The sequence below is a fragment of the Engystomops pustulosus genome, chromosome 6 (assembly GCF_040894005.1).
Source record: "Engystomops pustulosus chromosome 6, aEngPut4.maternal, whole genome shotgun sequence".
NCBI classification, from domain to species: domain Eukaryota; kingdom Metazoa; phylum Chordata; class Amphibia; order Anura; family Leptodactylidae; genus Engystomops; species Engystomops pustulosus.
The window spans coordinates 189,683,426-189,707,930 of record NC_092416.1 but is presented as its reverse complement, the minus strand read 5'-3'; the positions used below and the strand labels follow the sequence as shown (position 1 = coordinate 189,707,930).

Here is a 24,505-nt window from a genome sequence, read left to right as displayed (position 1 = left end):
CCCCTGGTCACACATCTCCATAGCCCTGGCCCCTAGTCACACATCTCCAGAGCCCTGGCCCCTGGTCACACATCTCCATAGCCCTGGCCCCTGGTCACACATCTCCATAGCCCTGGCCCCTAGTCACACATCTCCATACACCTGGTCGGTGGTCGCTGGCTATCTCGCACCTTTCTTTACACAGAAGGACACGTCTCGGGTCGCAGCTTTCTTCACTCTTTTCCTACAAGAGAAACTTCCAGTTTTCTCCTTAAATTCTCTACACAGACCGTCCACGATCACAGCCGGTGTCTGGAGAGAGGAAATAAGGAATTAACTGTTATGGGGGATGTGGAGGTCAGTGTTATGGGGGGATGTGGGGGTCAGTGTTATGGGGGATGTGGAGGTCAGTGTTATGGGGGATGTGGAGGTCAGTGTTATGGGGGATGTGGGGATCAGTGTTATGGGGGATGTGGAGGTCAGTGTTATGGGGGGATGTGGAGGTCAGTGTTATGGGGGATGTGGAGGTCAGTGTTATGGGGGATGTGGAGGTCAGTGTTATGGGGGGGATGTGGGGATCAGTGTTATGGGGGATGTGGAGGTCAGTGTTATGGGGGATGTGGGGGTCAGTGTTATGGGGGATGTGGAGGTCAGTGTTATGGGGGATGTGGGGGTCAGTGTTATGGGGGGATGTGGGGGTCAGTGTTACGGGGGATGTGGGGGTCAGTGTTATGGGGGGCTGTGGGGGTCAGTGTTATGGGGGCTGTGGAGGTCAGTGTTATGGGGGATGTGGGGGTCAGTGTTATGGGGGATGTGGGGGTCAGTGTTATGGGGGATGTGGAGGTCAGTGTTATGGGGGGATGTGGAGGTCAGTGTTATGGGGGGATGTGGGGGTCAGTGTTATGGGGGATGTGGGGGTCAGTGTTATGGGGGATGTGGGGGTCAGTGTTATGGGGGATGTGGGGGTCAGTGTTATGGGGGATGTGGGGGTCAGTGTTATGGGGGGATGTGGGGGTCAGTGTTATGGGGGATGTGGAGGTCAGTGTTATGGGGGATGTGGAGGTCAGTGTTATGGGGGATGTGGGGGTCAGTGTTATGGGGGATGTGGGGGTCAGTGTTATGGGGGGATGTGGAGGTCAGTGTTATGGGGGATGTGGGGGTCAGTGTTATGGGGGATGTGGGGGTCAGTGTTATGGGGGGATGTGGGGGTCAGTGTTATGGGGGGATGTGGGGGTCAGTGTTATGGGGGGATGTGGAGGTCAGTGTTATGTGGGGCTGTGGGGGTCAGTGTTATGGGGGATGTGGAGGTCAGTGTTATGGGGGCTGTGGAGGTCAGTGTTATGGGGGATGTGGAGGTCAGTGTTATGGGGGATGTGGAGGTCAGTGTTATGGGGGATGTGGGGATCAGTGTTATGGGGGATGTGGAGGTCAGTGATATGGGGGATGTGGAGGTCAGTGTTATGGGGGATGTGGAGGTCAGTGTTATGGGGGATGTGGGGATCAGTGTTATGGGGGATGTGGATGTCAGTGATATGGGGGATGTGGGGGTCAGTGTTATGGGGGGCTGTGGGGGTCAGTGTTATGGGGGGATGTGGAGGTCAGTGTTATGGGGGATGTGGAGGTCAGTGTTATGGGGGATGTGGAGGTCAGTGTTATGGGGGATGTGGGGATCAGTGTTATGGGGGATGTGGAGGTCAGTGATATGGGGGCTGTGGAGGTCAGTGTTATGGGGGGATGTGGAGGTCAGTGTTATGGGGGCTGTGGGGGTCAGTGTTATGGGGGGCTGTGGGGGTCAGTGTTATGGGGGCTGTGGAGGTCAGTGTTATGGAGGATGTAGAGGTTACTATTATGGGGGGATGTGGAGGTCCCTGTTCTGTAAGTTATCTCAGTCATAACCCCCTGCCCGGATGGTTTGGGTCATGCAGCGTGTTTAACCCCGTGACACATTCCTGATACAGACCTCTTCCACGTTGGTCGCGTTGCTCAGGTTTTTAACCCTTTCTCTCTCGGCCAGGACTTCGTCGTCAGCATCTCCCAGCTCTTCTGGATTTTTCTTAACTTGATGTTTCCTCTCAGTAAACCTGAAATATAGAAGTGACGTCATATCCTGTACAGTATGGAACGTGTGACAACGGGTTCCCCACCCTGGGGACCATTCTCTCCTGCTGCAGACACGGACCTGGGCCTCTCCAGCTGGACAATCAGGGGCTCATTTACTAAGGGCTTTGCTCTGCACTTTAGTCGGACTGTGCACGTTCTCCATGGCTACAATGGCTTACACAGGTGTCTGCAGCATCCCCCACCGGAGCCTAGCCTTGGGGCCTGGAGGCAGCTGGGGCCCAGAATACCGGAGTGGCTGGTGGTTGTGGCCTAGGGCACGCTGTGGTCACGGTGCTTGGTATGGGGACCGGAGGACTGTCCCACAGCCTGGCAGCTCCAGCAGGTGATGTGTGCAAGAAATATGGAGGGAGAGGCTGAGGTACTGATTCTCCCTGGGGCAACCCCTGAGTGTACGTAGTAATGGATGGGGAGCCCGTGGTGGTAACAGCCGTATCCAGGGATCAGACAGAGTAAACGTTGTTCACAGTTCTTTATTCAACAGCAGATAGCAGGCAACAGCCAAAACGATAACAGCTGTAGATTCTGCAAGCTGGTGAGGTGGGGGGAGGTAGCTGGTCCGCATGAAGGTAACGCGCAGCCTGGTAGAAGATGCAGGCTGGGTTGGTACAGGGAGACCTGTGTCCAATAGTGGAAGATGCAGTTCTGGGCTGCAGTCTCCTTACTCACCCTCAGGTATCAGGCAGCGGCCTGAGGTACCTCCTCTTCCTGGTAGTGGGTCTGGACAGCAGCTCCCCATGGTCTGATACAACATGCAGGGGGATACCATGAAGCCAGAAGAGGATGTTCATAGGCTGCAGGTGACTTGGACAAACTGAGTGTTTGGTCGTCCACTTGGCAAATGAGGTTTAATGTGGATAAATGTAAGGTTATGCACCTGGGGGCCAATAATACACAGGCAACATATGTCCTTGGGGGAGTAAATCTGGGAGAGTCTCTAGTTGTGAAGGACCTGGGTGACTAGTGGATCAAATTAAATAACAGCACAATGTCAATCAGCTGCCTCTAAAGCTAGCAGGATCTTGTCATGTATCAGAGGTCTGGACTCTCGTGATAGGCATGTAATATTACCCTGTACAAGGCACTGGTTCCGCTCACCTGGAATATGCCGTCCAGTTCTGTGCTCCGGTCCATAAAAAGGAGGCCCTGGAGCTGGAAAGGGGACAACATGGGAGCCACAAAAATGATAAGGGGTACGGAGGGTCTCAGTTATGAGGAAAGATTAAAACAACTGGATTTATTTAGTCTGGAAAAGAGACGACTACGAGGGGACATGATTAATTTACATAAATATATGAATGGTCCATACAAAAAATATGGCGGTAAGTTGTTTCAGATTAAATCAAATCAAAAGACGAGAGGGCGAGTCTGCGTCTGGAGAAAACAAGGTTTAATCACCAGAGACGACACAGAGGCTTCTATACTATGAGAACTGTCAATCTGTGGCTCAGGCGCTGGTCACAGGAGGGACAGCAGAGAGCTCAGGCGCTGGTCACAGCAGGGACAGCAGAGAGCTCAGGCGCTGGTCACAGCAGGGACAGCAGAGAGCTCAGGCGCTGGTCACAGCAGGGACAGCAGAGAGCTCAGGCGCTGGTCACAGCAGGGACAGCAGAGAGCTCAGGCGCTGGTCACAGCAGGGACAGCAGAGAGCTCAGGCGCTGGTCACAGCAGGGACAGCAGAGAGCTCAGGCGCTGGTCACAGCAGGGACAGCAGAGAGCTCAGGCGCTGGTCACAGCAGGGACAGCAGAGAGCTCAGGCGCTGGTCACAGCAGGGACAGCAGAGAGCTCGGGCGCTGGTCACAGCAGGGACAGCAGAGAGCTCAGGCGCTGGTCACAGCAGGGACAGCAGAGCTCAGGCGCTGGTCACAGCAGGGACAGCAGAGAGCTCGGGCGCTGGTCACAGCAGGGACAGCAGAGAGCTCAGGCGCTGGTCACAGCAGGGACAGCAGAGAGCTCGGGCGCTGGTCACAGCAGGGACAGCAGAGAGCTCGGGCGCTGGTCACAGCAGGGACAGCAGAGAGCTCAGGCGCTGGTCACAGCAGGGACAGGAGAGAGCTCAGGCGCTGGTCACAGCAGGGACAGCAGAGAGCTCGGGCGCTGGTCACAGCAGGGACAGCAGAGAGCTCGGGCGCTGGTCACAGCAGGGACAGCAGAGAGCTCAGGAGCAGAGCACAGCAGGGACAGCAGAGAGTTCAGGCGCTGGTCACAGCAGGGACAGCAGAGAGCTCAGGCGCTGGTCACAGCAGGGACAGCAGAGAGCTCAGGGGCTGGACACAGCAGGGACAGCAGAGAGCTCGGGCGCTGGTCACAGCAGGGACAGCAGAGAGCTCAGGCGCTGGTCACAGCAGGGACAGCAGAGAGCTCGGGCGCTGGTCACAGCAGGGACAGCAGAGAGCTCGGGCGCTGGTCACAGCAGGGACAGCAGAGAGCTCAGGCGCTGGTCACAGCAGGGACAAGAGTGAGCTCAGGCGCTGGTCACAGCAGGGACAGCAGAGAGCTCGGGCGCTGGTCACAGCAGGGACAGCAGAGAGCTCGGGCGCTGGTCACAGCAGGGACAGCAGAGAGCTCAGGAGCAGAGCACAGCAGGGACAGCAGAGAGCTCGGGCCCTGGTCACAGCAGGGACAGCAGAGAGCTCAGGCGCTGGTCACAGCAGGGACAGCAGAGAGTTCAGGCGCTGGTCACAGCAGGGACAGCAGAGAGCTCAGGCGCTGGTCACAGCAGGGACAGCAGAGAGCTCGGGCGCTGGTCACAGCAGGGACAGCAGAGAGCTCAGGCGCTGGTCACAGCAGGGACAGCAGAGAGCTCAGGCGCTGGTCACAGCAGGGACAGCAGAGAGCTCAGGCGCTGGTCACAGCAGGGACAGCAGAGAGCTCAGGCGCTGGTCACAGCAGGGACAGCAGAGAGTTCAGGCGCTGGTCACAGCAGGGACAGCAGAGAGCTCAGGCGCTGGTCACAGCAGGGACAGCAGAGAGCTCAGGAGCAGAGCACAGCAGGGACAGCAGAGAGCTCAGGCGCTGGTCACAGCAGGGACAGCAGAGAGCTCAGGCGCTGGTCACAGCAGGGACAGCAAAGAGCTCAGGCGCTGGTCACAGCAGGGACAGCAGAGAGCTCAGGCGCTGGTCACAGCAGGGACAGCAGAGAGCTCAGGCGCTGGTCACAGCAGGGACAGCAGAGAGCTCAGGCGCTGGTCACAGCAGGGACAGCAGAGAGCTCAGGCGCTGGTCACAGCTGGGACAGCAGAGAGCTCAGGCACTGGGCACAGCAGGGACAGCAGAGAGCTCAGGCGCTGGTCACAGCAGGGACAGCAGAGAGCTCAGGCGCTGGTCACAGCAGGGACAGCAGAGAGCTCAGGCGCTGGTCACAGCAGGGACAGCAGAGAGCTCAGGCGTTGGGCACAGCAGGGACAGCAGAGAGCTCAGGCGCTGGTCACAGCAGGGACAGCAGAGAGCTCAGGCGCTGGTCACAGCAGGGACAGCAGAGAGCTCAGGCGCTGGTCACAGCAGGGACAGCAGAGAGCTCAGGCGCTGGTCACAGCAGGGACAGCAGAGAGCTCAGGCGCTGGTCACAGGAGGGACAGCAGAGAGCTCAGGTGCTGGTCACAGGAGGGAAAGCAGAGAGCTCAGGTGCTGGTCACAGGAGGGACAGCAGAGAGCTTAGGAGCAGAGCACAGCAGGGACAGCAGAGAGCTCAGGCGCTGGTCACAGCAGGGACAGCAGAGAGCTCAGGCGCTGGTCACAGCAGGGACAGCAGAGAGCTCAGGCGCTGGTCACAGCAGGGACAGCAGAGAGCTCAGGCGCTGGTTACAGCAGGGACAGAAGAGAGCTCAGGCGCTGGTCACAGCAGGGACAGCAGAGAGCTCAGGCGCAAAGCACAGCAGGGACAGCAAAGAGCTCAGGCGCTGGTCACAGCAGGGACAGCGGAGAGCTCAGGCGCAGAGCACAGCAGGGACAGCAAAGAGCTCAGGCGCTGGTCACAGCAGGGACAGCGGAGAGCTCAGGCGCTGGTCACAGCAGGGACAGCAGAGAGCTCAGGCGCAAAGCACAGCAGGGACAGCAGAGAGCTCAGGAGCAGAGCACAGCAGGGACAGCAAAGAGCTCAGGCGCTGGTCACAGCAGGGACAGCGGAGAGCTCAGGCGCTGGTCACAGCAGGGACAGCAGAGAGCTCAGGCGCTGGTCACAGCAGGGACAGCAGAGAGCTCAGGCGCTGGTCACAGCAGGGACAGCAGAGAGCTCAGGCGCTGGTCACAGCAGGGACAGGAGAGTGCTCAGGCGCTGGTCACAGCAGAGACAGCAGAGAGCTCAGGCGCTGGTCACAGAAGGGACAGCAGAGAGCTCAGGAGCAGAGCACAGCAGGGACAGCAGAGAGCTCTGGCGCTGGTCACAGCAGGGACAGCAGGGAGCTCAGGCGCTGGTCACAGCAGGGACAGCAGAGAGCTCAGGCGCTGGTCACAGCAGGGACAGCAGAGAGCTCAGGCGCTGGTCACAGCAGGGACAGCAGAGAGCTCAGGCGCAGGTCACAGCAGGGACAGCAGAAAGCTCAGGCGCTGGTCACAGCAGGGAGCTCTGGCGCTGGTCACAGCAGGGACAGCAGAGAGCTCAGGCGCTGGTCACAGCAGGGACAGCAGAGAGCTCAGGCGCTGGTCACAGCAGGGACAGCAGAGAGCTCAGGAGCAGAGCACAGCAAGGACAGCAGAGAGCTCAGGCGCTGGTCACAGCAGAGACAGCAGAGAGCTCAGGAGCTGGTCACAGTAGGGACAGCAGAGAGCTCAGGCGCTGGTCACAGCAGGGACAGCAGAGAGCTCAGGCGCAGAACACAGCAGGGACAGCAGAGAGCTCAGGCGCTGGACACAGCAGGGACAGCAGAGAGCTCGGGAGCAGAGCACAGCAGGGACAGCAGAGAGCTCAGGCGCACAGCACAGCAGTGACAGCAGAGAGCTCAGGAGCAGAACTCAGCAGGGACAGCAGAGAGCTCAGGCGCTGGACACAGCAGAGACAGCAGAGAGCTCGGGAGAAGAGCACAGCAGAGACAGCAGAGAGCTCCGGCGCACAGCACAGCAGAGACAGCAGAGAGCTCAGGCGCTGGTCACAGCAGGGACAGCAGAGAGCTCAGGCGAAAAGCACAGCAGGGACAGCAAAGAGCTCAGGCGCTGGTCACAGCAGGGACAGCGGAGAGCTCAGGCGCTGGTCACAGCAGGGACAGCAGAGAGCTCAGGCGCTGGTCACAGCAGGGACAGCAGAGAGCTCAGGGGCTGGTTACAGCAGGGACAGCAGAGAGCTCTGGCGCTGGACACAGCAGGGACAGCAGAGAGCTCAGGCGCTGGTCACAGCAGGGACAGGAGAGAGTTTAGGCGCTGGTCACAGCAGGGACAGCAGAGAGCTCAGGCGCTGGTCACAGCAGGGACAGCAGAGAGCTCTGGCGCTGGACACAGCAGGGACAGCAAAGAGCTCAGGCGCTGGTCACAGCAGGGACAGGAGAGAGCTCAGGCGCTGGTCACAGCAGGGACAGCAGAGAGCTCAGGCGCTGGTCACAGCAGGGACAGCAGAGAGCTCAGGCGCTGGTCACAGCAGGGACAGCAGAGAGCTCAGGCGCTGGTCACAGCAGGGACAGCAGAGAGCTCAGGCGCTGGTCACAGCAGGGACAGCAGAGAGCTCAGGCGCAAAGCACAGCAGGGACAGAAAAGAGCTAAGGCGCTGGTCACAGCAGGGACAGCGGAGAGCTCAGGCGCAGAGCACAGCAGGGACAGCAAAGAGCTCAGGCGCTGGTCACAGCAGGGACAGCAGAGAGCTCAGGGGCTGGTCACAGCAGGGACAGCAGAGAGCTCTGGCGCTGGACACAGCAGGGACAGCAGAGAGCTCAGGCGCTGGTCACAGCAGGGACAGGAGAGAGCTCAGGCGCTGGTCACAGCAGGGACAGCAGAGAGCTCAGGCGCTGGTCACAGCAGGGACAGCAGAGAGCTCTGGCGCTGGACACAGCAGGGACAGCAAAGAGCTCAGGCGCTGGTCACAGCAGGGACAGGAGAGAGCTCAGGCGCTGGTCACAGCAGGGACAGCAGAGAGCTCAGGCGCTGGTCACAGCAGGGACAGCAGAGAGCTCAGGCGCTGGTCACAGCAGGGACAGCAGAGAGCTCAGGCGCTGGTCACAGCAGGGACAGCAGAGAGCTCAGGCGCTGGTCACAGCAGGGACAGCAGAGAGCTCAGGCGCAAAGCACAGCAGGGACAGAAAAGAGCTAAGGCGCTGGTCACAGCAGGGACAGCGGAGAGCTCCGGCGCAGAGCACAGCAGGGACAGCAAAGAGCTCAGGCGCTGGTCACAGCAGGGACAGCGGAGAGCTCAGGCGCTGGTCACAGCAGGGACAGCAGAGAGCTCAGGCGCACAGCACAGCAGGGACAGCAGAGAGCTCAGGAGCTGGTCACAGCAGGGACAGCAGAGAGCTCAGGCGCTGGTCACAGCAGTGACAGCAGAGAGCTCAGTCGCTGGTCACAGCAGGGACAGCAGAGAGCTCAGGCACAGGTCACAGCAGGGACAGCAGAGAGCTCAGGCGCTGGTCACAGCAGGGACAGCAGAGAGCTCAGGCGCTGGTCACAGCAGGGACAGCAGAGAGCACAGGAGCAGAACACAGCAGGGACAGCAGAGTGCTCAGGCGCTGGACACAGCAGGGACAGCAGAGAGCTCGGGAGCAGAGCACAGCAGGGACAGCAGAGAGCTCAGGCGCACAGCACAGCAGTGACAGCAGAGAGCTCAGGAGTTGGTCACAGCCGGGACAGCAGAGAGCTCAGGCGCTGGTCACAGCAGGGACAGCAGAGAGCTCAGGCGCTGGTCACAGCAGGGACAGCAGAGAGCTCAGGCGCTGGTCACAGCAGGGACAGCAGAGAGCTCAGGCGCTGGTCACAGCAGGGACAGCAGAGAGCTCAGGCGCTGGTCACAGTAGGGACAGCAGAGAGCTCAGGTGCTGGTCACAGCAGGGACAGCAGAGAGCTCAGGAGCAGAACACAGCAGGGACAGCAGAGAGCTCAGGCGCTGGACACAGCAGGGACAGCAGAGAGCTCGGGAGCAGAGCACAGCAGGGAGCTCAGGAGCAGAGCACAGCAGGGACAGCAGAGAGCTCAGGCGCTGGTCACAGCAGGGACAGCAGAGAGCTCAGGCGCTGGTCACAGCAGGAACAGCAGAGAGCTCAGGCGCTGGTCACAGCAGGGACAGCAGAGAGCTCAGGCGCTGGTCACAGCAGGGACAGGAGAGAGCTCAGGCGCTGGTCACAGCAGGGACAGCAGAGAGCTCAGGCGCTGGTCACAGCAGGGACAGCAGAGAGCTCAGGCGCTGGTCACAGCAGGGACAGCAGAGAGCTCAGGCGCTGGTCACAGCAGGGACAGCAGAGATCTCAGGCGCTGGTCACAGCAGGGACAGCAGAGAGCTCAGGCGCTGGTCACAGCAGGGACAGCAGAGAGATCAGGCGCTGGTCAAAGCAGGGACAGCAGAGAGCTCAGGCGCTGGTCACAGCAGGGACAGCAGAGAGCTCTGGCGCTGGTCACAGCAGGGACAGCAGAGAGCTCAGGCGCAGAGCACAGCAGGGACAGCAGAGAGCTCAGGCGCTGGTCACAGCAGGGACAGCAGAGAGCTCAGGAGCAGAGCACAGCAAGGACAGCAGAGAGCTCAGGCGCTAGTCACAGCAGAGACAGCAGAGAGCTCAGGCGCTGGTCACAGTAGGGACAGCAGAGAGCTCATGCGCTGGTCACAGCAGGGACAGCAGAGAGCTCAGGAGCAGAGCACAGCAGGGACAGCAGAGAGCTCAGGCGCTGGTCACAGCAGGGACAGCAGAGAGCTCAGGCGCTGGGGACAGCAGGGACAGCAGAGAGCTCAGGCGCTGGACACAGCAGGGACAGCAGAGAGTTCGGGAGCAGAGCACAGCAGGGACAGCAGAGAGCTCAGGCGCTGGTCACAGGAGGGACAGCAGAGAGCTCGGGAGCAGAGCACAGCAGGGACAGCAGAGAGCTCAGGCGCACAGCACAGCAGGGACAGCAGAGAGCTCAGGCGCACAGCACAGCCGGGACAGCAGAGAGCTCAGGAGCTGTTCACAGCAGAGACAGCAGAGAGCTCAGGCGCTGGTCACAGTAGGGACAGCAGAGAGCTCAGGCACTGGTCACAGCAGGGACAGCAGAGAGCTCAGGAGCAGAACACAGCAGGGACAGCAGAGAGCTCAGGCGCTGGACACAGCAGGGACAGCAGAGAGCTCGGGAGCAGAGCACAGCAGAGAGCTCAGGAGCAGAGCACAGCAGGGACAGCAGAGAGCTCAGGCGCTGGTCACAGCAGGGACAGCAGAGAGCTCAGGCGCTGGTCACAGCAGGGACAGCAGAGAGCTCAGGCGCTGGTCACAGCAGGGACAGCAGAGAGCTCAGGCGCTGGTCACAGCAGGGACAGGAGAGAGCTCAGGCGCTGGTCACAGCAGGGACAGCAGAGAGCTCAGGCGCTGGTCACAGCAGGGACAGCAGAGAGCTCAGGCGCTGGTCACAGCAGGGACAGCAGAGAGCTCAGGCGCTGGTCACAGCAGGGACAGCAGAGATCTCAGGCGCTGGTCACAGCAGGGACAGCAGAGAGCTCAGGCGCTGGTCACAGCAGGGACAGCAGAGAGATCAGGCGATGGTCAAAGCAGGGACAGCAGAGAGCTCAGGCCCTGGTCACAGCAGGGACAGCAGAGAGCTCTGGCACTGGTCACAGCAGGGACAGCAGAGAGCTCAGGCGCAGAGCACAGCAGGGACAGCAGAGAGCTCAGGCGCTGGTCACAGCAGGGACAGCAGAGAGCTCAGGAGCAGAGCACAGCAAGGACAGCAGAGAGCTCAGGCGCTAGTCACAGCAGAGACAGCAGAGAGCTCAGGCGCTGGTCACAGTAGGGACAGCAGAGAGCTCATGCGCTGGTCACAGCAGGGACAGCAGAGAGCTCAGGAGCAGAGCACAGCAGGGACAGCAGAGAGCTCATGCGCTGGTCACAGCAGGGACAGCAGAGAGCTCAGGAGCAGAGCACAGCAGGGACAGCAGAGAGCTCAGGCGCTGGGGACAGCAGGGACAGCAGAGAGCTCAGGCGCTGGACACAGCAGGGACAGCAGAGAGTTCGGGAGCAGAGCACAGCAGGGACAGCAGAGAGCTCAGGCGCTGGTCACAGGAGGGACAGCAGAGAGCTCAGGAGCAGAACACAGCAGGGACAGCAGAGAGCTCAGGCGCTGGACACAGCAGGGACAGCAGAGAGCTCGGGAGCAGAGCACAGCAGGGACAGCAGAGAGCTCAGGCGCACAGCACAGCAGTGACAGAGAGCTCAGGAGCTGGTCACAGCCGGGACAGCAGAGAGCTCAGGAGCTGTTCACAGCAGAGACAGCAGAGAGCTCAGGTGCTGGTCACAGTAGGGACAGCAGAGAGCTCAGGCACTGGTCACAGCAGGGACAGCAGAGAGCTCAGGAGCAGAACACAGCAGGGACAGCAGAGAGCTCAGGCGCTGGACACAGCAGGGACAGCAGAGAGCTCGGGAGCAGAGCACAGCAGAGAGCTCAGGAGCAGAGCACAGCAGGGACAGCAGAGAGCTCAGGCGCTGGTCGCAGCAGGGACAGCAGAGAGCTCAGGCGCTGGTCACAGCAGGGACAGGAGAGAGCTCAGGCGCTGGTCACAGCAGGGACAGCAGAGAGCTCAGGGACAGAGCACAGCATGGACAGCAGAGAGCTCAGGCGCTGGTCACAGCAGGGACAGCAGAGAGCTCAGGCGCTGGTCACAGCAGGGACAGCAGAGAGCTCAGGCGCAAAGCACAGCAGGGACAGCAGAGAGCTCAGGCGCTGGTCACAGCAGGGACAGCAGAGAGCTCGGGCGCTGGTCACAGCAGGGACAGCAGAGAGCTCAGGCGCTGGTCACAGCAGGGACAACAGAGAGCTCAGGCGCTGGTCACAGCAGGGGCAGCAGAGAGCTCAGGCGCTGGTCACAGCAGGGACAGCAGAGAGCTCAGGCGCTGGTCACAGCAGGGACAGCAGAGAGCTCAGGTGCTGGTCACAGCAGGGGCAGCAGAGAGCTCAGGCGCTGGTCACAGCAGGGGCAGCAGAGAGCTCAGGCGCTGGTCACAGCAGGGACAGCAGAGAGCTCAGGCGCTGGTCACAGCAGGGACAGCAGAGAGCTCAGGCGCTGGTCACAGCAGGGACAGCAGAGAGCTCAGGCGCTGGTCACAGCAGGGACAGCAGAGAGCTCAGGCGCTGGTCACAGCAGGGACAGCAGAGAGCTCAGGCGCTGGTCACAGCAGGGACAGCAGAGAGCTCAGGCGCTGGTCACAGCAGGGACAGCAGAGAGCTCAGGCGCTGGTCACAGCAGGGACAGCAGAGAGCTCAGGCGGTGGTCACAGCAGGGACAGCAGAGAGCTCAGGCGCTGGTCACAGCAGGGACAGCAGAGAGCTCAGGCGCTGGTCACAGCAGGGACAGCAGAGAGCTCAGGTGCTGGTCACAGCAGGGACAGCAGAGAGCTCAGGCGCTGGTCACAGCAGGGACAGCAGAGAGCTCAGGCGCTGGTCACAGCAGGGACAGCAGAGAGCTCAGGCGCTGGTCACAGCTGGGTATCGGGATTGCCAGAAGAAGACCGGATGATTTAAGACGAGATGGTTTGTTTTGGGCACAGGAAGTGCAGGAGCCCACAAAATCCCGCACATCCTTGACCAGATCCAGCCACCAGTAGAACCGGGGAAATGAGGACGACAGAGCGCTGCACCCCGGGATGCCCAGCCACACGAGAGTAATGTCCCCAAGTCAGTATTTTCTCCCGCAGAGCAGGTCAGACCCAAGTCTTGCCAGGAGGAAATTGCCGAAGGTCCACTGGAGCAGCAAGAACCAGCTGCTCAGGAGGAACAAAATGTCTAGGACCCGATTCTTCCCCAACTACATCCGAGGCACGAGAGAGGGCACCGGCCTTAATATTCTTCTCTGGAAGACGAAACTGTATCATGAAGATGAAACAAGAGAAGAAAAGGCACCAACGAGCCTGACGAGGATTGAGACACTGGGGCTCATTTACTAAGGGCTCCGCGACCGCATTTCCGCCGGGTTTTCTGGAATTTTTCCGTTTTGCAGCTGAGAAGGTCTTGGAGAAGAAGCCACAAATGAGGGTTTGTTCTTTGAGCCCTTTGTGGGTGAGAACGGCTCCAGCACCAACTGATGAGGCGTCAACCTCCAGCCGGAACAGCCTCGGGTGAGAACGCAACCAGAGCCAAAGGCAGACTTCAGTTTAGAGAAAGCTTCTTCAGCCGCCGGGGGCCAGAGCTTTGCATTCACGTTTTTCTAAGTCAGCGCCACGAGGGGAGACATGAGAGAGGAGAAATGTGGTATAAATTGCTGGTAGTCGGTATTCCTACTGGGCGAGGCTGGTGAAGACTGAGACTGTCCCTGGATACAGAAGGGAGGAGGAGCAGTGTGAGAGTGCTGAGAGGAGACTGTCCCTGGATACAGAAGGGAGGAGGAGCAGTGTGAGAGTGCAGAGAGGAGACTGTCCCTGGATACAGAAGGGAGGAGCAGTGTGAGAGTGCTGAGAGGAGACTGTCCCTGGATACAGAAGAGAGGAGGAGCAGTGTGAGAGTGCTGAGAGGAGACTGTCCCTGGATACAGAAAGGAGGAGGAGCAGTGTGAGAGTGCTGAGAGGAGACTGTCCCTGGATACAGAAAGGAGGAGGAGCAGTGTGAGAGTGCTGAGAGGAGACTGTCCCTGGATACAGAAGAGAGGAGGAGCAGTGTGAGAGTGCTGAGAGGAGACTGTCCCTGGATACAGAAGGGAGGAGGAGCAGTGTGAGAGTGCTGAGAGGAGACTGTCCCTGGATACAGAAGGGAGGAGGAGCAGTGTGAGAGTGCTGAGAGGAGACTGTCCCTGGATACAGAAGAGAGGAGGAGCAGTGTGAGAGTGCTGAGAGGAGACTGTCCCTGGATACAGAAGGGAGGAGGAGCAGTGTGAGAGTGCTGAGAGGAGACTGTCCCTGGATACAGAAGGGAGGAGGAGCAGTGTGAGAGTGCTGAGAGGAGACTGTCCCTGGATACAGAAGGGAGGAGGAGCAGTGTGAGAGTGCTGAGAGGAGACTGTCCCTGGATACAGAAGGGAGGAGGAGCAGTGTGAGAGTGCTGAGAGGAGACTGTCCCTGGATACAGAAGAGAGGAGGAGCAGTGTGAGAGTGCTGAGAGGAGACTGTCCCTGGATACAGAAGGGAGGAGGAGCAGTGTGAGAGTGCTGAGAGGAGACTGTCCCTGGATACAGAAGGGAGGAGGAGCAGTGTGAGAGTGCTGAGAGGAGACTGTCCCTGGATACAGTAGGGAGGGGGAGCAGTGTGAGAGTGCTGAGAGGAGACTGTCCCTGGATACAGAAGAGAGGGGGAGCAGTGTGAGAGTGCTGAGAGGAGACTGTCCCTGGATATAGAAGGGAGGGGGAGCAGTGTGAGAGTGCAGAGAGGAGACTGCCCTGGGTACAGAAGGGAGGATGAGCAGTGTGAGAGTGTTGAGAGGAGACTGTCCCTGGATACAGAAGGGAGAGGAGCAGTGTGAGAGTGCTGAGAGGAGACTGTCCCTGGATACAGTAGGGAGGGGGAGCAGTGTGAGAGTGCTGAGAGGAGACTGTCCCTGGATACAGAAGGGAGGAGGAGCAGTGTGAGAGTGCTGAGAGGAGACTGTCCCTGGATACAGAAGGGAGGAGGAGCAGTGTGAGAGTGCTGAGAGGAGACTGTCCCTGAATACAGAAGAGAGGAGGAGCAGTGTGAGAGTGCTGAGAGGAGACTGTCCCTGGATACAGAAGGGAGGAGGAGCAGTGTGAGAGTGCTGAGAGGAGACTGTCCCTGGATACAGAAAGGAGGAGGAGCAGTGTGAGAGTGCTGAAAGGAGACTGTCCCTGGATACAGAAGAGAGGAGGAGCAGTGTGAGAGTGCTGAGAGGAGACTGTCCCCAATATCAGAAAAGAGAGGGAGCATTTCCTTATGTGTCATGTGTCTCATGTGAAAACATATTAAATTTTCATTACGATAATTTGCTATTATTTTCTGCCAGAAAACCATATTTATTTCACCAAGTAACTTTCAGATTAACATACACACGTGTGGGTTTGTAAAAGTCACATTCCATTATTTGGGACTGCATTTAACCTCGCTGGTTTGTGCCTCCTGCACACACAGATTTTTCTCCTGTAGGCTGCATTGGCTTTATTTGTGGCCCTTGTGTAAACAGTATTTCCTGTGTGTCCCCACCGTATGGCCCCAAATGCCACCTGTACGTCATCTGTATTTGCAGATCTACAAAAAAATGGGTGTTTGTGGCCTAGAAACCTACCACAAATATGTACCACACACGGATGAAACAGCGTGGATCAGCCATACTTTTCACAGCCCCATAGCCTTTTATTAGAAAGGAGGGCCGCAAACACGGCCAACAGTAGGACCCGCTCTGAGTCTTTTCTCAGGGGCATTGGGATCAGACGGGCTGAGGAATCCTCACCTGTATGAAGGAGGCCATAGAAATACAAGGAGACGTGAGACAGCAGCAAAAACTGTGCCGTATCACCAGAGGAAACAACCATCGTGTGCGTGACGCCATAACGTGGACAAAGACTAGCTGCGTGCCCCGGCCTGAGGCTCTGCTATGGTCTCCTACCATAGAAGCACATGCGGGGGAAACATTTACTCACTTAAATATGGGATCAGTTTTCAGGCATCTTGACCCAAATCTCCATTCCAAAAACCAGAGGACTCCCCAAAATATGAAGATATGAGCCAAAGGCTGAAACAGGAGAACAGATCCTTGTCATGGTCATATATATATATATATATATATATATATATATATATATATATATATATATATCTATCACAGAGAGATACACCATTACCATCCTGCATTATACTCCAGAGCTGCACTCACTAGTCTGCTTTTTCCCCTGTCCTCCTCCACCAGACCCTTCTCTCCTAATCCTCCTCCAGACTCCTCTGTCCTCCAGACTCCTCTGTCCTCCCCCTCCTCCAGACTCCACTGTCCTCCCCCTCCTCCAGACTCCACTGTCCTCCTCCTCCTCCAGACCCCACTGTCCTCCTCCTCCTCCAGACCCCACTGTCCTCCTCCTCCTCCAGACCCCACTGTCCTCCTCCTCCTCCAGACCCCACTGTCCTCTGTCCTCCTCCAGACTCCTCTGTCCTCCTCCAGACTCCTCTGTCCTCCTCCTCCTCCAGACTCCTCTGTCCTCCTCCAGACTCCTCTGTCCTCCTCCAGACCCCTCTGTCCTCCTCCTACAGACTCCTCTGTCCTCCTCCTCCTCCAGACCCCTCTGCCCTCCCTGGACTCCTCTTTGATCTTGAGTCCCTTAAATGTTGAGATACTTACAATAACCAGATAGAGGAACAAGGCGACCTCAGCTCCTTCTGACATGAGCATCGAGAGACTCTGCAGAAACAAGAACATTCAAAAGAAATATTAGGATAACTCTCCCCAGCAGGAGCCTGATACTAGGGCCACGGTGGTGGAGGGTTGTGTTTTTGGGGAATCCTCCTGCACTATCCATATTAGTCACTTACCAAATGTGATAGAAGTGACCCCAAGTTACTTGTAGGCACCAGGAGCAGGTAGACGATGTAAATACTAAGTAGCCCCTCCACGAACACAAAATAAAAGGGATTGAAGGCAATCTGTAGGAAGAAACAGACATCACAGATCACTCCCATCCCGGACATCACAGATCACTCCCATCCCTGACATCACAGATCACTCACATCTCTGACATCACAGATCACTCACATCCCTGACATCACAGATCACTCACATCCCTGACATCACAGATCACTCCCATCCCTGACATCACAGATCACTCCCATCCCTGACATCACAGATCACTCACATCCCTGACATCACAGATCACTCACATCCCTGACATCACAGATCACTCACATCCCTGACATCACAGATCACTCCCATCCCTGACATCACAGATCACTCCCATCCCTGACATCACAGATCACTCACATCCCTGACATCACAGATCACTCCCATCCCTGACATCACAGATCACTCCCATCCCTGACATCACAGATCACTCCCATCCCTGACATCACAGATCACTCACATCTCTGACATCACAGATCACTCACATCCCTGACATCACAGATCACTCACATCCCTGACATCACAGATCACTCCCATCCCTGACATCACAGATCACTCCCATCCCTGACATCACAGATCACTCACATCCCTGACATCACAGATCACTCACATCCCTGACATCACAGATCACTCACATCCCTGACATCACAGATCACTCACATCTCTGACATCACAGATCACTCACATCTCTGACATCACAGATCACTCACATCCCTGACATCACAGATCACTCACATCTCTGACATCACAGATCACTCACATCCCTGACATCACAGATCACTCACATCCCTGACATCACAGATCACTCACATCCCTGACATCACAGATCACTCACATCCCTGACATCACAGATCACTCACATCCCTGACATCACAGATCACTCACATCCCTGACATCACAGATCACTCACATCCCTGACATCACAGATCACTCCCATCCCTGACATCACAGATCACTCACATCCCTGACATCACAGATCACTCCCATCCCTGACATCACAGATCACTCACATCCCTGACATCACAGATCACTCACATCTCTGACATCACAGATCACTCACATCTCTGACATCACAGATCACTCACATCCCTGACATCACAGATCACTCACATCTCTGACATCACAGATCACTCACATCCCTGACATCACAGATCACTCACATCCCTGACATCACAGATCACTCACATCCCTGACATCACAGATCACGGATACGTCATAGGGTCATACCCCAAAAATGATGAATAGGAAGGCCCAGCGATCCGGATGAACTTTTCCTTTTCTAAAAATGAAGGCGATTAAATAGACATAAAGAACAACTGCTGCGCCGTACAAGAGGATTTCCAGAATCTGCAAGACAATATTTTATATCCGGTGAGAGAACTAAATCATTATGATACCAGCAGTGTACAGGAGCCGTCAGCAGTGTACAGGAGCAGTCAGCAGTGTACAGGAGCAGTCAGCAGTGTACAGGAACAGTCAGCAGTGTACAGGAACAGTCAGCAGTGTACAGGAGCAGTCAGCAGTGCACAGGAGCAGTCAGCAGTGCACAGGAGCTGTCAGCAGTGTATAGGCGCCGTCAGCAGTGTACAGGAACAGTCAGCAGTGTACAGGAGCCGTCAGCAGTGTACAGGAGCAGTCAGCAGTGTACAGGAGCCGTCAGCAGAGTACAGGAGCAGTCAGAAGTGTACAGGAGCAGTCAGCAGTGTACAGGAGCAGTCAGCAGTGTACAGGAGCAGTCAGCAGTGTACAGGAGCAGTCAGCAGTGTACAGGAGGAGTCAGCAGTGTACAGGAGCAGTCAGCAGTGTAGAGGAGTAGTCAGCAGTGTACAGGAGCAGTCAGCAGTGTACAGGAGCAGTCAGCAGTGTACAGGAACAGTCAGCAGTGTACAGGAGCAGTCAGCAGTGCACAGGAGCAGTCAGCAGTGCACAGGAGCTGTCAGCAGTGTATAGGCGCCGTCAGCAGTGTACAGGAACAGTCAGCAGTGTACAGGAGCCGTCAGCAGTGTACAGGAGCAGTCAGCAGTGTACAGGAGCCGTCAGCAGAGTACAGGAGCAGTCAGCAGTGTACAGGAGCAGTCAGCAGTGTACAGGAGCAGTCAGCAGTGTACAGGAGCAGTCAGCAGTGTACAGGAGGAGTCAGCAGTGTACAGGAGCAGTCAGCAGTGTAGAGGAGGAGTCAGCAGTGTACAGGAGCCGTCAGCAGTGTACAGGAGCAGTCAGCAGTGTACAGGAGCCGTCAGCAGTGCACAGGAGCCGTCAGCAGTGCACAGGAGCCGTCAGCAGTGTACAGGAGCAGTCAGCAGTGTACAGGAGCAGTCAGTAGTGTACAGGAGCAGTGAGCAGTGTACAGGAGCAGTCAGCAGTGTACAGGAGCCGTCATCAGTGTACAGGAGCCGTCAGCAGTGTACAGGAGCCGTCAGCAGTGTACAGGAGCCGTCAGCAGTGTACAGGAGGAGTCAGCAGTGTACAGGAGCAGTCAGCAGTGTACAGGAGCAGTCAGCAGTGTACAGGAGAACACAGGAACTGTCAACATAATACAGAAGCTGTAAGAAGAATACAGGAACTGTCGGCAGAATACAGGAACCGTATACACAATACCGGAGCTGTAAGCAGAATACAAGAGCCGTCAGCAGTATACAGGATTATTCAGCAGAAAACAGTAGCCATCAGGAGAGTACAGGATCTGCCAGCAGAGTAAAGGAGCTCTCAGCGGAGTACAGGAGCATACAGCAGAATACAGGAACCATCAACATAGAAACTGTAAGTAGAATACAGGAGCTGTCAGCAGAGTACAAGAGCTGCCAGCCGGATACAGGAGCTGTAAGCAGAGTACAGGATCAGTCAGCAAAGTACAGGAGCAGTCAGCAGAATACAGGAGCCGTCATTACAGTACAGGAGCTGTCAATAGAGTAGAGGAGCTGTGAACAGAGTACAGGAGCCACTAGCAAAGTACAGGAACAGTAAACAAAATACAAGAGCTGTCAGTAGAATACAGGGGCTGTCAGAAGAATATAGGAGCTTTCAGCAGAATACATAAGCCTGCAGCAGAGTATAAATGATGTCACCGGAGTACAAGGGTCATCAGCAGAGTACAGGAGACATCAGTAGAGGCAAACTAAACGGTTAATGGAGCAGCACTGTGGCCAACTGGATTCTATCCAACATGGATGCAAACTTCAGAAGAACCGACTCAAGATCCTCCAGATGCAGACTCCAAAGAAGGGAAGCAGCACTCCAAGATAAATAGAAAATATTTATTCCACCAGTGGTGAATACTATGTTTCGGCTGGCTCTATGTAGCCATTCTCAAGCACGTGCTAGCCAAAAACGTAGTATTCACCACTGGTGGAATAATTATTTTCTATTTATCTTGGAGTGCTGCTTCCCTTCTTCCCCTATACTTCAGCAGAGCATAGAAACTGTTAGTAGAATACAGTGGCTGATATTCTCTGCTGATCTGCTGAGGACAGGTCCTGTCAGCAGCATACAGAAGCTATCAGAAAAGTACAGGATCTGTGAGAAGATAACAACAGCCATCCGCAGAGTACAGGAGTTCTCAGCAGAATACAGCAGCCTACAGTAGAGTACAGGAGTCATCAGAAGAGTACAGAAGCTCATAGCAGAATACAGAAGTCATCACAAGATTATAGAGAGTACAGGAGGGGTGCACAGAATATAAGAGCTGTCAGTAGAATTAAGAAGCCCTCAAAAGAATACAGGAGAAGTCAGCCGAATACAGAAGCCATCAGCAGAATACAGGAGCCATCAGCAGAGTATAGGATCTGTTAGTAGAATACAGAAGCCATCACTGGAGTACTGCTGTTCTCAGCAGTTCAGCAGAGCATAACTCCTGTCAGCAGAATAAAGGACAGGATCATTCAGAAGATAACAAGAGCCATCGGCAGAATACAGGAGCTCTCAGCAGAATACAGCAGCCTACAGTCCAGTACAAGAGCTGTTAGCAGGGTATAGGACTAGTCTCCAGTATATAGGTGCTACAGCACAATTCAGATGCCCCCAACAGACTACAGGATCCATCAGCAGAGTATAGGAGCTGTTAGAAGAATGGAGAAGCCGTCAGTGGATTACTGATGTTCTCAGCAGAGAAGAAGTCCTGTCAGCAGAATACAATAGCTGTAAGAAAAGCACAGGAGCTGCCAGAAGATAACATCTGCAGAGTACAGGAGCTCTTAGCAGAATACAGGAGTAGTCTCTAGTGCATAGGAGCTGACAGCAGAATTTAGATGCCCTCAATAGAGTACAGGAGCCATAAGCAGAGTGAAGGTGCTATTAGCAGAATACAGAAGCATTCAGCAGAGTACAGAAGTAGTCTCAAGAATACAGGAGCTGTCAGCAGAATTCAGATGCCCTAAAAAGTTTACTGGTGCCATCAGCAGAGTAACAGGCCTGTCGGAAGAATATAAGAGCTTTCAGCAGAATACAAGAGCTGTCAGAAGAATATAAGAGCTTTCAGCAGAATACAAGAGCTGTCAGAAGAATATAGGAGCTTTCAGCAGAATACAAGAGCTGTCAGCAGAATATAGGAGCTGTCAGCAGAATACAAGAGCTGTCAGCAGAATATAGGAGCTGTCAGCAGAATACAGGAGCTGTCAGCAGAATACAGGAGCTGTCAGAAGAATATCAGAGCTTTCAGCAGAATACAAGAGCTGTCAGAAGAATATAGGAGCTGTCAGCAGAATACAGGAGCTGTCAGCAGAATATAGGAGCTGTCAGCAGAATACAGGAGCTGTCAGAAGAATATAAGAGCTGTCAGAAGAATATAAGAGCTTTCAGCAGAATACAAGAGCTTTCAGATGAATATAGGAGCTTTCAGCAGAATACAAGAGCTTTCAGAAGAATATAGGAGCTGTCAGCAGAATACAGGAGCTGTCAGCAGAATATAGGAGCTGTCAGCAGAATACAGGAGCTGTCAGAAGAATATAGGAGCTGTCAGCAGAATACAGAAGCTGTCAGCAGAATACAGGAGCTGTCAGAAGAATATAGGAGCTTTCAGCAGAATACAAGAGCTGTCAGAAGAATATAGGAGCTGTCAGCAGAATACAGGAGCTGTCAGCAGAATATAGGAGCTGTCAGCAGAATACAGGAGCTGTCAGAAGAATATAGGAGCTGTCAGCAGAATACAGAAGCTGTCAGCAGAATACAGGAGCTGTCAGCAGAATACAGGAGCTCTCAGTAGCATAGAGGAACTTTCAGCAAAGCACAAAGGCCATAAACAGAATATAAGAGCTGTCACCTGAGTATGGAAACCACCAACCATGAGCTGTCAGCAGATAACAGGGTCTGTCAGCAGGATAAATGAGCTCTCAGCAGAGCTAATTAGGATCCACATCAGCTCAGCTCTTTATCAACTTAAATTAATAATTCAGACAACTACAGAGAAGACTTACAATATGACTATACTACTTACTAGCAGTACAGCCCCCCAAAACATAAAAATTATTTGATTGTTGAAAGCAAATAATATGGCGATCATCATAAATAGCAGCAGCCAGTGAAGGGCAATGTCCACCAAGGCCTGGCCACACCAGTATGCAGAAGGGAAGAGGCCAGAGATCCGCAGCTGAGAACGAGCCTTGATCTGATAAAGACACAGACGGGTTAATGGTTCAGTAGACAAACATCATATATGGAACCTCACACCCTAAGTCGAGGAATCACAGGTCTCATTCTAATAAATGCAGAGCTGGTGGGACTTTTTTACTATATTTTGCTATAATTATAAGTAAAGCAGCATTTAGCAGCCTGCTAGCCTCCCTATGTGGCCCTGGGGGAGTCCGCGGAGTGATGGGGAACTTACTCACCTGGTAGTCATTGACACTGCCCATTGCAATGTGGGGTGTGAGTCCACTCGCCAAAAACATAAGCAGCATCCCAACAGCAAACAGGGTGTAATGGACTAAAAAATGTGTCTCCTGGGAAGAGAGGGAAACATCATCAGACGCCCAGTCCAGGCTCCGCAGGACGAGTGTGACGGGCCACTGCCTGATCACATGTAACTACCTGAGCAGGTAGATGTGTCACTGGCAAGTGGTCAGTCACCGATCACACAGCTTTCCAGAAACCAGAAACCAAGGATAATGAGCAAATGTGAGAAGAGGGCGAGGGACTGGATCCAATCACAAGTCCACGACTTACCGTCTCCAGTTGCTCGGTCCAGATCTCAATCTTCTCCGTGGATCTGAAGCCTTTCAGGAAGGAGTTACTGAGGATATTCAGCAGGACCGGGAGGCCGTTGTGCGCTCGCGGGTTGCCAACTACTTTAAAGATATAATTCTGAAAAAGAAGAGGAAAATAACACAGGGGTCAGGCACAGAAAAGTCAGGGACCAGTCAGGGATCGGGGTCAGGGATTAGTCACCGATTAGTGGCTCAGATTTTGGCGCAGCTGTGCTGCTTCCATGCGACAGATATCGGGGGACGGCAGTCGTACGATCCGACTGATTCGGACTGAACACGGGATTTAACTAGCAAATTGTGTCACATACAATGCACTTACATGCACCAGGAAGAAGAAGGTGAACTCCGGGGACCTGAGCGGGGAAGCGACACATGCAGGATATCGGGCGCAGGATCTTAGTGACTCTCCGCACAGCGCATTATACACGGACAATGCACTTACATGCACCAGGAAGAAGAAGGTGAACTCCGGGGACCTGAGCGGGGAAGCGACACATGCAGGATATCGGGTGCAGGATCTTAGTGACTCCCCGCACAGCGCATTATACATGGACAATGCACTTACATGCACCAGGAAGAAGAAGGTGAACTCCGGGGACCTGAGCAGGGAAGTGACACATGCAGGATATCAGGGGCACGATCTTAGTGACTCCCCGCACAGCACATTATACACGGACAATGCACTTACATGCACCAGGAAGAAGAAGGTGAACTCCGGGGACCTGAGTGGGGAAGCGACACATGCAGTATATTGGGCGCAGGATCTTAGTGACTCCCCGCACAGCGCATTATACACGGACAATGCACTTACATGCACCGGGAAGAAGAAGGTGAACTCCAGGGACCTGAGCGGGGAAGCGACACATGCAGGATATCGGGCGCACGATCTTAGTGACTCCCCGCACAGCGCATTATACACGGACAATGCACTTACATGCACCAGGAAGAAGAAGGTGAACTCCGGGGACCTGAGCGGGGAAGCGATACATGCAGGATATCAGGCGCACGATCGTAGTGACTCCCCGCACAGCGCATTATACAAAGACAATGCACTTACATGCACCGGGAAGAAGAGGGTGAACTCTGGGGACCTGAGCGGTGAAGCGACACATGCAGGATATCGGGCTCAGGATCTTAGTGACTCCCTGCACAGCGCATTATACACGGACAATGCACTTACATGCACCAGGAAGAAGAAGGTGAACTCCGGGGACCTGAGTGGGGAAGTGACACATGCAGGATATCGGGGGCACGATCTTAGTGACTCCCCGCACAGCGCATTATACACGGACAATGCACTTACATGCACCAGGAAGAAGAAGGTGAACTCCGGGGACCTGAGCGGGGAAGCGACACATGCAGGATATCGGGCGCAGGATCTTAGTGACTCCCCGCACAGCACATTATACACAGACAATGCACTTACATGCACCAGGAAGAAGAAGGTGAACTCTGGGGACCTGAGCGGTGAAGTGACACATGCAGGATATCAGGCGCAGGATCTCAGTGACTCCCCGCACAGCGCATTATACACGGACAATGCACTTACATGCACCAGGAAGAAGAAGGTGAACTCCGGGGA

The 24,505-nt window shown here is 55.5% G+C and overlaps 1 protein-coding gene across 5 annotated transcripts in view; it reads right to left on the bottom strand.

The window, feature by feature from the left end:
• The window catches only part of LOC140065199 (ABC-type organic anion transporter ABCA8-like), a 261,107-nt gene that overhangs the window by 26,530 nt on the left and 210,072 nt on the right, over positions 1-24,505 (bottom strand). For all 5 annotated transcript variants that reach the window (XM_072112790.1, XM_072112791.1, XM_072112792.1 and 2 more), the window contains 9 exons: positions 22,883-23,020; positions 22,549-22,659; positions 22,155-22,325; positions 17,954-18,073; positions 16,642-16,752; positions 16,451-16,510; positions 15,762-15,853; positions 1,940-2,060; positions 171-291 (listed from right to left, as the gene is read on the bottom strand). In XM_072112790.1, the coding sequence (XP_071968891.1) occupies positions 171-291; positions 1,940-2,060; positions 15,762-15,853; positions 16,451-16,510; positions 16,642-16,752; positions 17,954-18,073; positions 22,155-22,325; positions 22,549-22,659; positions 22,883-23,020 (1,045 nt within the window). The remainder of the gene's footprint in view (positions 1-170; positions 292-1,939; positions 2,061-15,761; positions 15,854-16,450; positions 16,511-16,641; positions 16,753-17,953; positions 18,074-22,154; positions 22,326-22,548; positions 22,660-22,882; positions 23,021-24,505) is intronic.